At 48.1% G+C, this 14,839-nt stretch overlaps 1 protein-coding gene across 1 annotated transcript in view; it reads right to left on the bottom strand.

Moving 5' to 3' along the window:
• Positions 1–14,839, bottom strand: part of IFT56 (intraflagellar transport 56) — a 243,338-nt gene that overhangs the window by 135,879 nt on the left and 92,620 nt on the right. The window contains exons 8-9 of the mRNA XM_075321910.1: positions 2,953–3,027; positions 2,767–2,869 (exon numbers count right to left, since the gene is read on the bottom strand). Of these exons, the coding sequence (XP_075178025.1) occupies positions 2,767–2,869; positions 2,953–3,027 (178 nt within the window). The remainder of the gene's footprint in view (positions 1–2,766; positions 2,870–2,952; positions 3,028–14,839) is intronic.

Genomic DNA, 14,839 nt, shown 5'->3' with positions numbered 1-14,839 from the left:
TACCTGGATGACATTGCCATCTTTAGTCCCACTTGGGAGGAACACCTGGGGCACCTGGAACAGGTGCTCAGGCGGATCCAAAGCGCTGGTCTGACTATAAAGCCAGGGAAGTGTCAGATCGGCATGACTGAGGTACAGTACCTTGGACACAGAGTGGGTGGCGGGACCCTGAAACCAGAGCCAGGGAAGGTTGATGCCATCACCTCCTGGCCTACCCCCAAGTCAAAGAAGCAGGTGATGTCCTTCTTGGGTACGGCAGGGTACTATAGGAAGTTCGTTCCTAACTATAGTGCTCTTGCTAAGCCGTTGACGGACCTCACCAAAAAGAAGCTACCGCAAGTAGTCACCTGGACAGATGACTGTGAACGGTCCTTCAGGGCACTAAAAGCTGCCCTCGCCAGTTCCCCAATCCTACAAGCTCCGGACTTCGCCCGACGGTTCATAGTTCAGACAGATGCCAGTGCGTTTGGCCTTGGTGCAGTACTCAGCCAGGTAAATGGGAAGGGAGAAGAGCATCCGGTGATGTTTCTCAGCCGCAAGCTCTTATCCCGGGAAGTGGCCTACGCCACTGTGGAGAAGGAGTGCCTCTCTATAGTGTGGGCCCTGCGGAAACTGCAGCCCTACCTATATGGACGCAACTTCACCATAGTGACAGACCACAACCCTCTCAGCTGGCTACATCGGGTGGCCGGAGACAATGGTAAGCTACTGCGGTGGAGCTTGGCACTACAGCAGTATGACTTTACCATTCAACACAGGAAGGGTGTGGAGCATGGCAATGCTGATGGGCTGTCCCGGCAGGGGGATGCCAGCGAGGTAGGCTTAGGAGACGATTGGCAAATCAATCTCCCATGCTACCTCAAAAAGGGGGAGGTGTCATGTAGAACTGTTGAAAGGACTTCATCCCCCTCTTCTTCACCAGCCACAGGTCGTCATGGCGATTATCTGATTGGCCTGGAAGCTTAAGGTATTTATGACTTTGGGTGATGGTAGAACTAAAGCCAAAAGCTGCAGAGAAAGACAATTCTTTGTAATATTGGCGGGAAAACTCCCAAAGCAGGTTTTGAAGTGCGACTTTAATGCTAGAAAGATGAAAAACACATTGCCAGAATCCCTGCGTCGTGCGGAACCCAGCGCACCGTCTCACCTGACGAGGAGATCGACGGAATCACGACAAATTAGTATTGGCCAGTAAAATTGTGCTAGAGGCGTTGTGTTTGGTATCAATGTAACTGTAAAATCGAGATATTAAATATGACGCTAATATCTTTCACCTGTGTGACCCAGGGGCAAAGATATGAAAAACCCCAGAATTATGGAACTTTGTGACCATCTCAAGCCCAGCCCACAAGTGACTGTAAAATGATGTCACAGGCAAGGGGGGCTAGCAAGAGCATAAGAGACAGTTCCTGTCTTGGGGGCTCAGTCAGCACGAGGAGGGCATCATGAAGGGTGATGCTGGCCGATTCTAACATCTCTTGGAGTTCCCTCCTACTCCCTAAGCAGACGTCACTTCTATGGCACAAGCTTAGTAAGTTTCACGTTTATACCTTTTATTTTATGTAACTGTTATGCCGTAATGTGTATTGTTCCCTTTTGTAAATTCCTGTATATTCTTTAAACACTGCCTATTTTCGGATTAAATATATAAAAATTTAAGAGTTTCTTTCCTTATGCTTTATATACGAATCCAAAACCCCGAAGGGCCTTATGCTATCTGAAACGGGTTCCCAGCTACCTGTAGAAAGTCTGGGTGGTGGCAGCGTAATTGTTATTGCATAGAATTATTGGAGTGCTATCATTAAGGGTACCGAGGTATATAAATATTCCATTAGCAGGAATCAGAGATATACATTTACCCTTGCTGTGAGACCTCCAATATTTGGCATTATCAGCTCAGCAGCCTCATCTTATGCATTGTCCTGCAGTACCAAAAGTGGCCTGCAGACAAGGGGGGCGCTAGAGAGTAGTCGTGTGTAACAAATCAGTGAACAGCTGCGGATTTCTGAGGGACTTCCCCGGCTGTTCGTGACAGACTGCCTCAAGAGATTTGCCGTGACGTGGTGAGGTAGCTCAAAAAATTGCAATTTTTTGCCAAAAATCTCATTTTTCAAAGTACAGGTTGGAATGTTGGTACTGTGCACACTTTGCAAAACATAATATTTTGAGTAGAGGTTGCTGTTATGCTGTTTTTAAATGCTATATAGGTTTTTGGTTGGTCCCCATATTGCAGTGTACTTCATTGTTATTTTTCCATCTGTCTTGATTTTTGGCTATTGGTGGCTGTTCACACATTGCCATCTAGCCATGTCCACAGGCTATATATTCCAAGCAGCATGTGCCTGGGCCTGTCCCGCCCACAACCATGAATTAGTCATGGAGACGAGACTGAAAAGCACCAGGTACGTGCTGTGCAGTCCTATTTGTGCATATGTGAGGCCGTTTGGCACACTTTAAATAAAAATAATTTAGTGTAGGACTGCCTCAAGAGATTTGCCGTGACGTGGTGAGGTAGCTCAAAAAATTGCAATTTTTTGCCAAAAATCTCATTTTTCAAAGTACAGGTTGGAATGTTGGTACTGTGCACACTTTGCAAAACATAATATTTTGAGTAGAGACTTATCATTTTAGACCAGACAACCCCTTTAAATAGGAATATATTCGCTCATGAACTTCGTGTATGCTCGTCTCTGAAACTGAACACAACACCTGAATATAAACCAGAATAAAGAGAATATAAATCACACTAAGTTCACACATTTTTACCTTGTCTGAGGTAATAAATAACCAAATTTAACCGTGCCTCAGGAATAACATCAACCAAGGGTGGGAGTACCTGTAGGGCACCATCTCCGGCACGAAACACCACCTGACAAAATATAGTTTGTTAGTTTTTTTTCAATGATGTACTGTAATTACCAGAAAGAAAGACTGTACATGAAAACAACTTACAAGGTTGTGTTTAATCAGCTCCTTGGCAAATTCAAAGGAAGATAATGTATTGTCCATTAAACTTTTTAATTCAGCCTGTAACAGACATAAAAAAAAGAAAATATCCTCTGTAAAATAAGGTGAAATATTTTGACTATTTACAAATTTAATATAATTAGTTTTTATATATTAGCCCCTTTGAGACATCCCCCATCCGTGTATGGTACAAGTCAGTAGCGGGTTTATGGATCAAGCTCACACACAGCAGGACTCCATCCCATACCCAGCAAATAATGGCTGCATGCCACAACTAGGACTTGCCTCTAACAGCCACTGTTGGTGCGATGGTTCACCCCCACATGTAGCCTGTTAAATTCCGCTGTCAATCTCTGATAGTGGAATAACAGCACACTAACATGGGGACTTTTATTCTACAGTACAAACCTGCCAGATGATGGGTTGCTATCACAGCAAGAGGTCTATTGAAAGGAAAAAGATAGAGAAAAGTGTTCCATGTGTGAAACAGCAAAGCACAGCAACAGAAATAATGTCTAGAATTCTCAACTTAGCAAGGTGTGCTAGCAGGCAAAAAACTGAAATCAACTCAGGAAAATTCCCCCAAATGGCTGCTGCTCCTACCGCCAGCTCCTACCGCCCGAGGCAAGGAACTGAATCTTGGAAAGAAAGGAAACAGGACACAGAAGGCTCTGGGCGCTTCAAAGAAAGGAGGTGAGCCAAACCAGGAACAATCAAGGCTTTAATTAAACTATCCATTCCAGGGATAGTCCGTCCCCTTAATGGTGACGTAAGATTACAATTACAAACCATAAAATAATGCACATAAAAACTATCAACAAGTGCAAAACTAGTTAAAGGGAATCTGTCAGCTGGCATGAGGTATGACAGCAATAGTTCTATAGTTTCCACAGTTGGTAGCATCTCCCTTCTTTAGAACATGAATAAACACAGATTTTGTCCAGTCCTTGGGCCATTTACCAGATGTCCATATCTGTTGACACAGGCGTGTGATGACATCAACTGCTGCTTCACAAGATTATATTAGTTCTACTGGAATATTGTCACATCCAAGTGCTTTGTTTTTTGACAGAAAATTTGTCTCAGCAACGACAGTCTTTTAAGATGTTCAGTTCACTATAATTTCCAGTTTTAATTTCTTCCTATATCACCAAATCATTCTTGTAGAGGTGCTCGTGTCTTCGTTCCAATTTTCTTTGATCTATTCTGGCTCAGTTAGTTTGTTCCCGTTGGCGTCTTTCAACATTCCCTTTTGGTAATAAAGTTCTTTGTTTGGAAGGCTCTCTTTAGTCTTTCACTGATGTTGTCTGTGTCCTGCTAGTCACTTTTTGCATTTGCCATTCGTCTTTCTTATAGGGAGAAGACCCTGATGAGCCCTAGAAGTCCCTACCTAAGGTATTTATTATTAACAATATCTTTATTTACTGTTACTGCCCCCTGACCTATTATGGTACCATGTTTCAAATTTTAATCTAATTCTTGTGTGTCCTTTTTGGTTTTTTTAACTTAATTATTAAAAAAGTTAATTTTTAACAGGGTCTTTTTCTTTGAGGTCTGCACTGCTTATATATACCCTGTTAATATTTTGCTGCGGCTTTGGTTTTTGTCTGTTCATGGATAAAAAATGATTCTCGATGAGTAGAAACGATGGCCACAAATGTTGTTGGATACGTCAATGAGACCTCTGTGCATCAGCCACTCTTGTCACCACAGGGGAGTTTGGTGGTGGTGTTAGTGAGGGCAGGTGTGTCTGCTCAATACAGAACTGCACTACACTTTGTGAATGGTACAGTGACAAGTCCTTACTACTTGAATAATATCATTAATCCAGGCATTGTGCCTCTGTATGAACAACGCAGGCCTAATGTCATCTTCATAGACAACAATGCTCCAGCTTATCGAGGTTGTATCATTAGGAACATCTGCTGGAGACTGGGGTACCTCAGATGAAGTGACCTGCACTTTCTCCAGACCCGAATCCCATAGAAAATCTATGGGATCAGCTTTGTCACTGTTTAGAGGCTCATAACTCTCTACCCCAGAACCTTTATGACCTGAGCAGTGTGAGACTTATGTGGGATTAGTGGATGAGGGCAGGTATATCTCACCCCGGTATCGGTCCTATGTGACTTAGCCTGGTCAGGATCACCTGGCTACTAATGGATTAATGTGAGGTGAAGGACGGATGTAAAAGGAGTCTGGAAAGTTGGGGAGAGTCTCCATCTGGGAACACAGAAAGCCTGTCTGTGTAGGAGACACTTGTGAGTAGGAGCAGTGCTTGCTATTTGTAAGGTTTAGCTGGAAGGGGGAAGCCCTCCAGTTTGTAGTTAGGATATCATCCTGTATTGTTAGCGCCGGACAGGCAAGGATTTATTTTGTTGGTGTTTTTTTTGTTTATGCTTCACTGCAATAAACCTGACCAAGCATCAGTTACACCTGGAATTCGGCTGTCTGCCTGAAGTGAATACGTGCCCTTTGAACCCAGCAAAGGTGATCCCCGAGCGTGTTATCACAGCAGACAATGACTCGACTTGTGAACAGCAGGAGACAACGTTGTCAAGTTGTAATATTGATGCTCAAGGCAACATAACAAGTTATTGAGCCATTGACATTTGTTTTTGGGGCAGGGTACTCGAAAGTACCCACCACTGTTGTTGGCTTTTGTTTCAATAAATTGTTTGGGATGAGGAAATCACCATTGCAAGCTTCTACTTAAATGCCTTACTTCCATGATAAAATATCACTGGAGTGTGAAATTTTTACACTTTCCATAAGGCTCATCCTAAATTTTTGTGAGTAGTATATATGTTTAATGTGTTAATAGGGGTTGGATATTGTAGACACATTTCTTCAGTTTTGTTGTAAATTTGGTTAGTAATCGTTGCGCACTAAATACACATTATTTGTGTACGGTATGTGGCAGTAGTTAGCTGAGATGATTACTTATTTATTTATTTGAGGAGATGATCACAGGTTCAAAGGAACTAAAAAACGCAGTGAAAAATATATTTGTTTTTTAAAATATGAAAAAGATAAAAAAAAATATATAAAAGTTCAAATCACCTGCCTTTTCTCCCATTAAAAATAAGTAAATAAAAAAAAACGGATTTTTGTGTACTCACCGTAAAATCGTTTTCTCTTAGCCATCATTGGGGGACACAGGACCATGGGTGTTATGCTGCCTATCCATAGGAGGACACTAAGTAGATGCAAAAAGCATTAGCTCCTCCTCTGCAGTATACACCCCCTGGCCGAGCCAGGCAACCTCCGTTTTAGTACACAAGCAGTAGGAGAAAAAAAACAGTAAAAACTTCTCAACAGAGGAACATGAAAAAAAAAGTCATAACCAAATAAGGTACTGAGAGAACCAAGGCCCAACAGGGCAACAGCGTGGGTGCTGTGTCCCCCAATGATGGCTAAGAGAAAACGATTTTACGGTGAGTACACAAAAATCTGTTTTTCTCTGACGCCTCATTGGGGGACACAGGACCATGGGACGTCCTAAAGCAGTCCATGGGTGGGGAAAATAAAAGAAGACAACACAACCCAAGGACTAGGAACCAGTCCCAGACAGCCTGGAGCACCTACTGAGAGAGGTGCTCTACTGCCGTTTGCAGAATTTTCCTACCCAGATTTGCCTCAGCTGAAACCTGGGTATGGACTCTGTAATGCTTTGAAAAAGTATGTAGGCTAGACCAGGTCGCAGCCTTACACACCTGTTCGACTGAAGCCTGATGCCGAATGGCCCACGAAGCGCCAACTGCTCGCGTGGAGTGAGCCCGCAGCCCACTAGGAATGGGCTTGAGTTAAAAGCGGTAGACTTCCTGGATCGCAGAGCGAATCCAGCGAGCCAGAGTTGCCTTTGAAGCTGCCTGTCCCTTCTTAGGCCCCTCAGAAATGACGAACAAAGTGTCCGTTTTCCTAAAGGGGGCTGTCCTGGATATGTAATATCTGAGAGCTCTGACGAGGTCTAACGAATGCAGAGACCTTTCCACCCTATGAAATGGGTGTGGACAAAAGGAAGGCAGAACAATGTCCTCGTTCAAATGAAACGGGGTAGGAACCTTTGGAAGAAAATCCGGAAGAGGGTGCAGAACCACCTTGTCCTGGTGAAAGATCAGAAAAGGCTCGCGGCAAGAGAGTGCTGCCAGCTCCGAAACCCGTCTGATGGACGTAATTGCCACCAGCAATGTTACCTTCCAGGACAGAAGAGCAAGGGAGGATTCCTTGAGAGCTTCAAAGGGAGACCTCTGGAGACCGTCCATAATGAGATTGAGGTCCCATGGATCCAGCGGCCGTTTGCACGGGGGAACTAGATGGGAAACGCCCTGGAGGAAGGTCTTGACTTGCGGTTTTTGAGCCAGGCGGCATTAGTAGAAGATTGAGAGCGCTGAGACCTGCCCTTTAAGGGAACTGAGAGCCAACCCCGCTTGCAAGCCAGACTGCAGAAAGTCGAGAATTTTGTGGATGGCCAGAGGCATAGGCTGGACGTTAGTTTCCCTGCACCATGAAAAGAAGATTTTCCACGTACGGTGGTAAATGCGGGATGAAGCAGGCTTTCGGGCGCTGATCATGGTGGAGATAACCGCGGGGGAGAATCCCGCTCTTGTTAATACCCAGGTCTCAATGGCCATGCCGTCAGCTTCAGGGCTCTGGAGTTCTGATGGGAAATGGGCCCTTGGGTCAGCAAGTCTGGGATGTCTGGAAGGCGCCACGGTATGTCTGCGAGCATTTGTACTAATTTGGCGTACCAAGCGCGCCTGGGCCAGTCCGGTGCTATCAGTATCACCGGGACTCCCTCTGCCTTGATCTTCCTGATTACCCGCGGCAGCAGGGGTAGAGGTGGAAATATGTAAGGCAGGCGGAAGTGGTGCTAGGAGCAGACTAGAGCATCCGCGCCGATGGACTGCGGGTCGCGTGACCTGGCTATGAACGCGTTTACCTTTGCGTTCAACCTTGAGGCCATTAGATCCACGTCTGGTGTGCCCCAGCGAGTGCAAATGTGTAGAAACACTTCTGGGTGGAGAGACCATTCTTCGGCGGCCAGGCCTTGGCGACTTAGAAAGTCTGCTGCCCAGTTCTCTACCCCCGGTATGTGTACCGCTGATATCACTGACCCCGTCGATTCGGCCCAGCTGAGGATCTTGTGGGCCTCGAGATAAGCCGCTTTGCTGCGGGTGCCCCCCTGCCGATTGATATAGGCTACAGCTGTCGCATTGTCCGATTGGACTCGACTCTGACGACCCGCTAGCAGAAGGCAGAACGCCCTGAGCGCGAGGAAGATCGCGCTGATTTCCAGGATGTTTATGGGTAGGGAAGACTCCTGGGGCGTCCAACGTCCTTGAGCAGTGTGGTGCCGCTACACTGCTCCCCAGCCTAGGAGGCTGGCGTCCGTGGTCAGGACCAGCCAGTTCACTGGGAGGAAAGATCTCCCCTTCGATAGGGATGAGGACCGAAGCCACCAGCGGAGTGCATACCTGACTGAAGGCGTCAGGTGAAGATGTTTGTCCAGGGAGAAGGGGCTCTTGTCCCAGGCAGCTAGAAGGGCAAGCTGCAGTGGGCGGAGGTGCAGTTGAGCAAAAGGTACTGCCTCCATAGCCGCCACCATCCTGCCGAGCACCTTCATGCTGAATCGAGTGGAGCGAGATGGAGGACGTAGAAGGCAGCGTACCGCTTGTCGAAGAGCGATCGCTTTGTCCTGAGGGAGATAGATCAAGCCCCGACGGGTGTCCAGGGACATGCCCAAGAAGGTGATGGATCATGCTGGGACCAGGGATGATTTGTCTAGATTCAGTAGCCACCCTAAGCGGGATAGGGTGTCCATGGTGATCTGTACGCTGGTTGAGCAGTCGCGGAAGGAGGAAGCCTTGATGAGAAGGTCGTCCAAGTAAGGGAGAACGACTACTCCCCTGGCGTGAAGGACGCTCATGGCGGCAGCCATGACTTTGGTGAAGACCCATGGTGCGGTGGCAAGGCTGAAGGGTAGGGCTACGAATTGAAAATGGGAGTCCTGAACTGCGAAGCGGAGGAACTTTTTGTGATCTGGCTAGTGGAGGGGACAGCGCGGGATGTCGACCAACCAAATGAGTTCCGAAAGGAAATCACAGAAAAAATACTCCTAAAATTTTTTTCGTTAAACTTTTATGTAATATCAATATATTGAAAAATGAAGTGGGGGGGGTGTTCAGAAAAATATAAAATACCCTAAGGGTCTAAAGTGCAGTAAAAAATACAGTCTAGTAGACCAGCCAGCGGTATATCACAGCAAATGGTGGGAAAGGCTTATATCGTTCCACCAGTCACCTTTCCAAATGATGATACATCAATTTTTTAACATTCATTGCAGAAACATTTTTAATACACAATTATTATCATCCAGATCCAATAATTACCCATGCATTGAAAAAGAGACTTATATAAAATGTAAATTTATAGATAGATTTGGCATATACAGTTAGGTCCAGAAATATTTGGACAGTGACACAAGTTTTGTTATTTTAGCTGTTTACAAAAACATGTTCTGAAATACAATTATATATATAATATGGGCTGAAAGTGCACACTCCCAGCTGCAATATGAGAGTTTTCACATCCAAATCGGAGAAAGGGTTTAAGAATCATAGCTCTGTAATGCATAGCCTCCTCTTTTTAAAGGGACCAAAAGTAATTGGACAAGGGACTCTAAGGGCTGCAATTAACTCTGAAGGCGTCTCCCTCGTTAACCTGTAATCAATGAAGTAGTTAAAAGGTCTGGGGTTGATTACAGGTGTGTGGTTTTGCATTTGGAAGCTGTTGCTGTGACCAGACAACATGCGGTCTAAGGAACTCTCAATTGAGGTGAAGCAGAACATCCTGAGGCTGAAAAAAAAAGAAAAAATCCATCAGAGAGATAGCAGACATGCTTGGAGTAGCAAAATCAACAGTCGGGTACATTCTGAGAAAAAAGGAATTGACTGGTGAGCTTGGGAACTTAAAAAGGCCTGGGCGTCCACGGATGACAACAGTGGTGGATGATCGCCGCATACTTTCTTTGGTGAAGAAGAACCTGTCTCCAACATCAACTGAAGTCCAGAACACTCTCAGTGAAGTAGGTGTATCTGTCTCTAAGTCAACAGTAAAGAGAAGACTCCATGAAAGTAAATACAAAGGGTTCACATCTAGATGCAAACCATTCATCAATTCCAAAAATAGACAGGCCAGAGTTAAATTTGCTGAAAAACACCTCATGAAGCCAGCTCAGTTCTGGAAAAGTATTCTATGGACAGATGAGACAAAGCTCAACCTGTACCAGAATGATGGGAAGAAAAAAGTTTGGAGAAGAAAGGGAACGGCACATGATCCAAGGCACACCACATCCTCTGTAAAACATGGTGGAGGCAACGTGATGGCATGGGCATGCATGGCTTTCAATGGCACTGGGTCACTTGTGTTTATTGATGACATAACAGCAGACAAGATTAGCCGGATGAATTCTGAAGTGTACCGGGATATACTTTCAGCCCAGATTCAGCCAAATGCCGCAAAGTTGATCGGACGGCGCTTCATAGTACAGATGGACAATGACCCCAAGCATACAGCCAAAGCTACCCAGGAGTTCATGAGTGCAAAAAAGTGGAACATTCTGCAATGGCCAAGTCAATCACCAGATCTTAACCCAATTGAGCATGCATTTCACTTGCTCAAATCCAGACTTAAGACAAAAAACCCACAAACAAGCAAGACCTGAAGGCTGCGGCTGTAAAGGCCTGGCAAAGCATTAAGAAGGAGGAAACCCAGCGTTTGGTGATGTCCATGGGTTCCAGACTTAAGGCAGTGATTGCCTCCAAAGGATTCGCAACAAAAAAGAGAATTTTGTTTACTTACCGTAAATTCTTTTTCTTGTAGTTCCGACATGGGAGACCCAAACCATGGGTGTATAGCTAGCGCCTCCGGAGGACACATAAAGTACTACACTCAAACGTGTAGCTCCTCCCTCCGGGCTATATACACTCCCTGGATGAGAATCTACCCAGTTCAGTGCAAAAGCTGAAGGAGGACATCCACCCATAAGTAGAGATAGAGTAAAACTCGGCAAAACCAGAACTCTGTCTACTAACAACAGCCGGTGAAACACACGGAACAAAAAACTGCCAACAGGCAACAGGGAGGGTGCTGGGTCTCCCATGTCGGAACTACAAGAAAAAGAATTTACGGTAAGTAAACAAAATTCTCTTTTTCTTTATCGTTCCTTCCATGGGAGACCCAAACCATGGGACGTTCCAAAGCAGTCCATGGGTGGGAAATAAACCAAACTGAGAAGTAGGCAAAACCTAACTTCACAAATGGGCGACAGCCGCCTGAAGGATGCGTCTGCCCAAGCTCGCATCTGCCGAAGCATGAGCATGCACTTGGTAGTGCTTCGAAAAAGTGTGCAGACTGAACCAAGTGGCAGCCTGACACACCTGCTGAGCCGTAGCCTGGTGCCTGAAAGCCCAGGAGGCACCGACAGCTCTGGTCGAGTGCGCCTTAATCCCCGGCGGGGGAGGCACCTGAGAACACTGGTAGGCATCGGCGATAGCCGACCTAACCCAACGAGCCAGGGTCGGTTTAGAAGCAGAGAGACCCTTGCGCTGACCCGTGGTTAGCACAAAAAGTGAGGTGCACCGCCGAAAAACGGCGGTGCGTGACACATAGATTCGGAGCGCCCGCACCAAATCCAAGGTGTGCAACGCCTTCTCAAAGCGATGCACAGGGGCCGGACAAAGAGAGGGCAATGAAATGTCCTGGTTAAGGTGGAAGGAAGACACCACCTTAGGGAGAAAGTCCGGAGTCGGACGAAGAACCACCTTGTCTTGGTGAAACACCAAAAAGGGGGATTCCGAAGAAAGCGCAGCCAAATCAGAAACTCTCCTGAGAGAAGTTATGGCTACTAGAAAGACAACTTTCTGTGAAAGTCTAGACAAAGGAACCTCCCTGAGAGGCTCAAAAGGGGGTTTCTGTAAGGCCGTGAGGACCAGATTAAGGTCCCAGGGATCCAAGGGCCGCCGGTAAGGAGGGATGATGTGAGATGCGCCCTGCATGAAGGTGCGCACCTGAGCCAGTCGGGCGATACGCCGCTGGAACAATACCGACAAAGCCGACACCTGTCCCTTGAGGGAATTGAGGGACAGACCTAACTGTAGACCTGACTGTAGAAAAGACAGGATGGTCGGCAAGGAGAACGGCCAAGGAGCATGGCCGGAAGAGCGACACCAGGACAGGAAAATTCTCCAAGTCCTGTGGTAAATCTTGGCCGAGGAAGACTTCCGAGCCTGAGTCATGGTGGAGATGACCTCAGAGGGAATGCCTGAAGCCGTCAGGATCCAGGACTCAAGAGCCACGCCGTCAATCTGAGAGCCGCAGAATTCTGGCGGAAGAATGGACCTTGAGAGAGAAGGTCTGGGCGGTCCGGGAGATGCCACGGCACCTCTACGGACAGGCGGAGCAGGTCTGGGTACCAAGCTCGCCTGGGCCAGTCCGGAGCAATGAGTATGACTGACTTGACGGCCCTCCGTTCCGATCTTGCGCAGAACCCTGGGCAAGAGCGCTAGAGGGGGAAACACATAGGCCAGACGGAACTGAGACCAATCTTGAACCAGTGCGTCTGCTGCGAAGGCTTGAGGATCGTGGGAGCGAGCCACGTAAACCGGAACCTTGTTGTTGTGCCGGGAAGCCATTAGATCCACTTCCGGAGTGCCCCACTTGCGGCAGATCGATCTGAACACTGACGGATGCAGGGCCCACTCGCCGCCGTCCACGGTTTGACGGCTGAGATAATCGGCCTCCCAGTTTTCCACGCCTGGGATGTGGACTGCAGATATGGTGGACTTCAAGTCCTCCGTCCACTGGAGGATTCGTTGAACCTCCAACATCGCCAGACGGCTGTGAGTCCCGCCCTGGTGATTGATGTAGGCAACCGCTGTCGCGTTGTCCGACTGAACCCGAATGTGCTTGCCCGCCAACAGGTGGTGAAAGTCTAGGAGAGCTAGAAACACAGCTCTGATCTCCAGCACATTGATCGGGAGGGCTGATTCGGACGGAGTCCAAGTGCCCTGTGCTCGGTGATGGAGAAATACCGCTCCCCAACCGGAGAGGCTGGCATCCGTGGTGAGGATCACCCAGGACGGAGTCAGGAAGGAGCGTCCCTGTGACAGGGAGAGAGGCTGAAGCCACCACTGAAGGGAGTTCCTGGCCTGTGATGACAGAGCCACCAGCCTGTCCAAGGAAGAGATCCGCTTGTCCCAACAGCGGAGAATGTCCAGCTGCAAGGGACGCAGATGGAACTGGGCAAAGGGAACCGCTTCCATTGACGCCACCATCTGACCCAGCACCTGCATGAGGTGTCTGATGGAATGACGGCGGTGCCTCAGCAGAGAGCGCACCGCCAGACGAAGGGACTGCTGTTTGACTAAGGGCAACTTGACAAGTGCCGGCAGAGTCTCGAATTGCATCCCTAGGTACAGAAGTACCTGGGTCGGGGTCAGAGTGGACTTGGGCAGGTTGACAAGCCACCCGAACTGAACTAGCGTGGCGACAGTGAGAGAGACACTCCGCTGGCAGTCTACACTGAATGAGGCCTTGACTAGAAGGTCGTCCAGGTAAGGAATCACTGCCAATCCCTGGAGGTGCAGGACCGCAACCACTGCTGCCATGACCTTGGTGAACACTCGAGGGGCCGTGGCTAAGCCAAAGGGAAGAGCCACGAACTGGAAATGTTCCTCTCCGATTGCAAAGCGTAGCCAACGCTGGTGTGAGACCGCAATAGGCACATGCAGATAGGCATCTCTGATGTCGATGGATGCCAGAAAATCTCCTTGGGTCATTGAGGCAATGACCGATCTCAGAGATTCCATGCGAAAGTGCCGCACCTGAACATGCTTGTTGAGAAGCTTGAGATCCAGGATGGGCCGGGAGGAACCGTCCTTCTTGGGGACTAGAAAGAGGTTTGAGTAGAAACCGCTGAACCGTTCCCGGGCGGGAACCGGAACAATTACCCCGTTGGCCTGCAGGGATGCCACGGCCTGAGAGAAGGCGGCGGCCTTGGAGCAAGGGGGTGTGGACAGAAAAAATCTGTTTGGCGGGCTGGAAGAAAATTCTATCCTGTAGCCGTGGGAGATAATATCCCGCACCCACTGATCGGTGACGTGTTGGAACCACACGCCTCCAAAGTGGGAGAGCCTGCCACCGACCAAGGACGTTGCTGGCTCGGCCAGATAGTCAAGAGGAGGCTGCCTTAGTGGCAGCGGCTCCTCCGGTCTTTTGAGGACGCGGCTTTGCGCGCCAGTTCGATTTACGATCCTTGGCTGCGGTAGTGGACGCGGTCGAGGGCTTCGAGGATGACCAGTTAGAGGAACGAAAGGAACGAAACCTCGATTGGATCCTGCCCTGGACAGGTTTCCTAGCCTTAGATTGAGGCAAGGAAGTACTCTTCCCGCCAGTAGCCTCCTTGATTATGTCATCCAGCTGTTCCCCAAACAGCCGGGACCCAGCAAAAGGGAGACTCGCAAGGTACTTTTTTGAGGAAGCGTCTGCTTTCCACTCTCGAAGCCACAAGATCCTGCGGATCGCGAGGGAGTTAGCGGAGGCCACCGCCGTGCGGTGAGAAGCCTCCAGGATGGCAGACATGGCGTAGGATGCAAAAGCCGAAGCTTGAGAAGTGAAGGCCTCCAGCTCAGGCATAGAGTCTCTGGTGAGGGAATGCATCTCCTCCAGAGAGGCAGAGACTGCCCTGAGAGCCCACACTGCCGCAAAAGACGGGGAGAACGAGGCTCCAGCCGCCTCATATACAGACTTGGCCAAAAGGTCAACCTGGCGGTCAGTGGGATCCTTAAGAGAAGTGCCATCAGCCACAGCC

The sequence above is a fragment of the Anomaloglossus baeobatrachus genome, chromosome 8, assembly GCF_048569485.1.
Source record: "Anomaloglossus baeobatrachus isolate aAnoBae1 chromosome 8, aAnoBae1.hap1, whole genome shotgun sequence".
Taxonomy (NCBI): domain Eukaryota; kingdom Metazoa; phylum Chordata; class Amphibia; order Anura; family Aromobatidae; genus Anomaloglossus; species Anomaloglossus baeobatrachus.
Note: the sequence above shows the minus strand (reverse complement) of the source record. Positions and strands in the feature narration are given on the sequence as shown.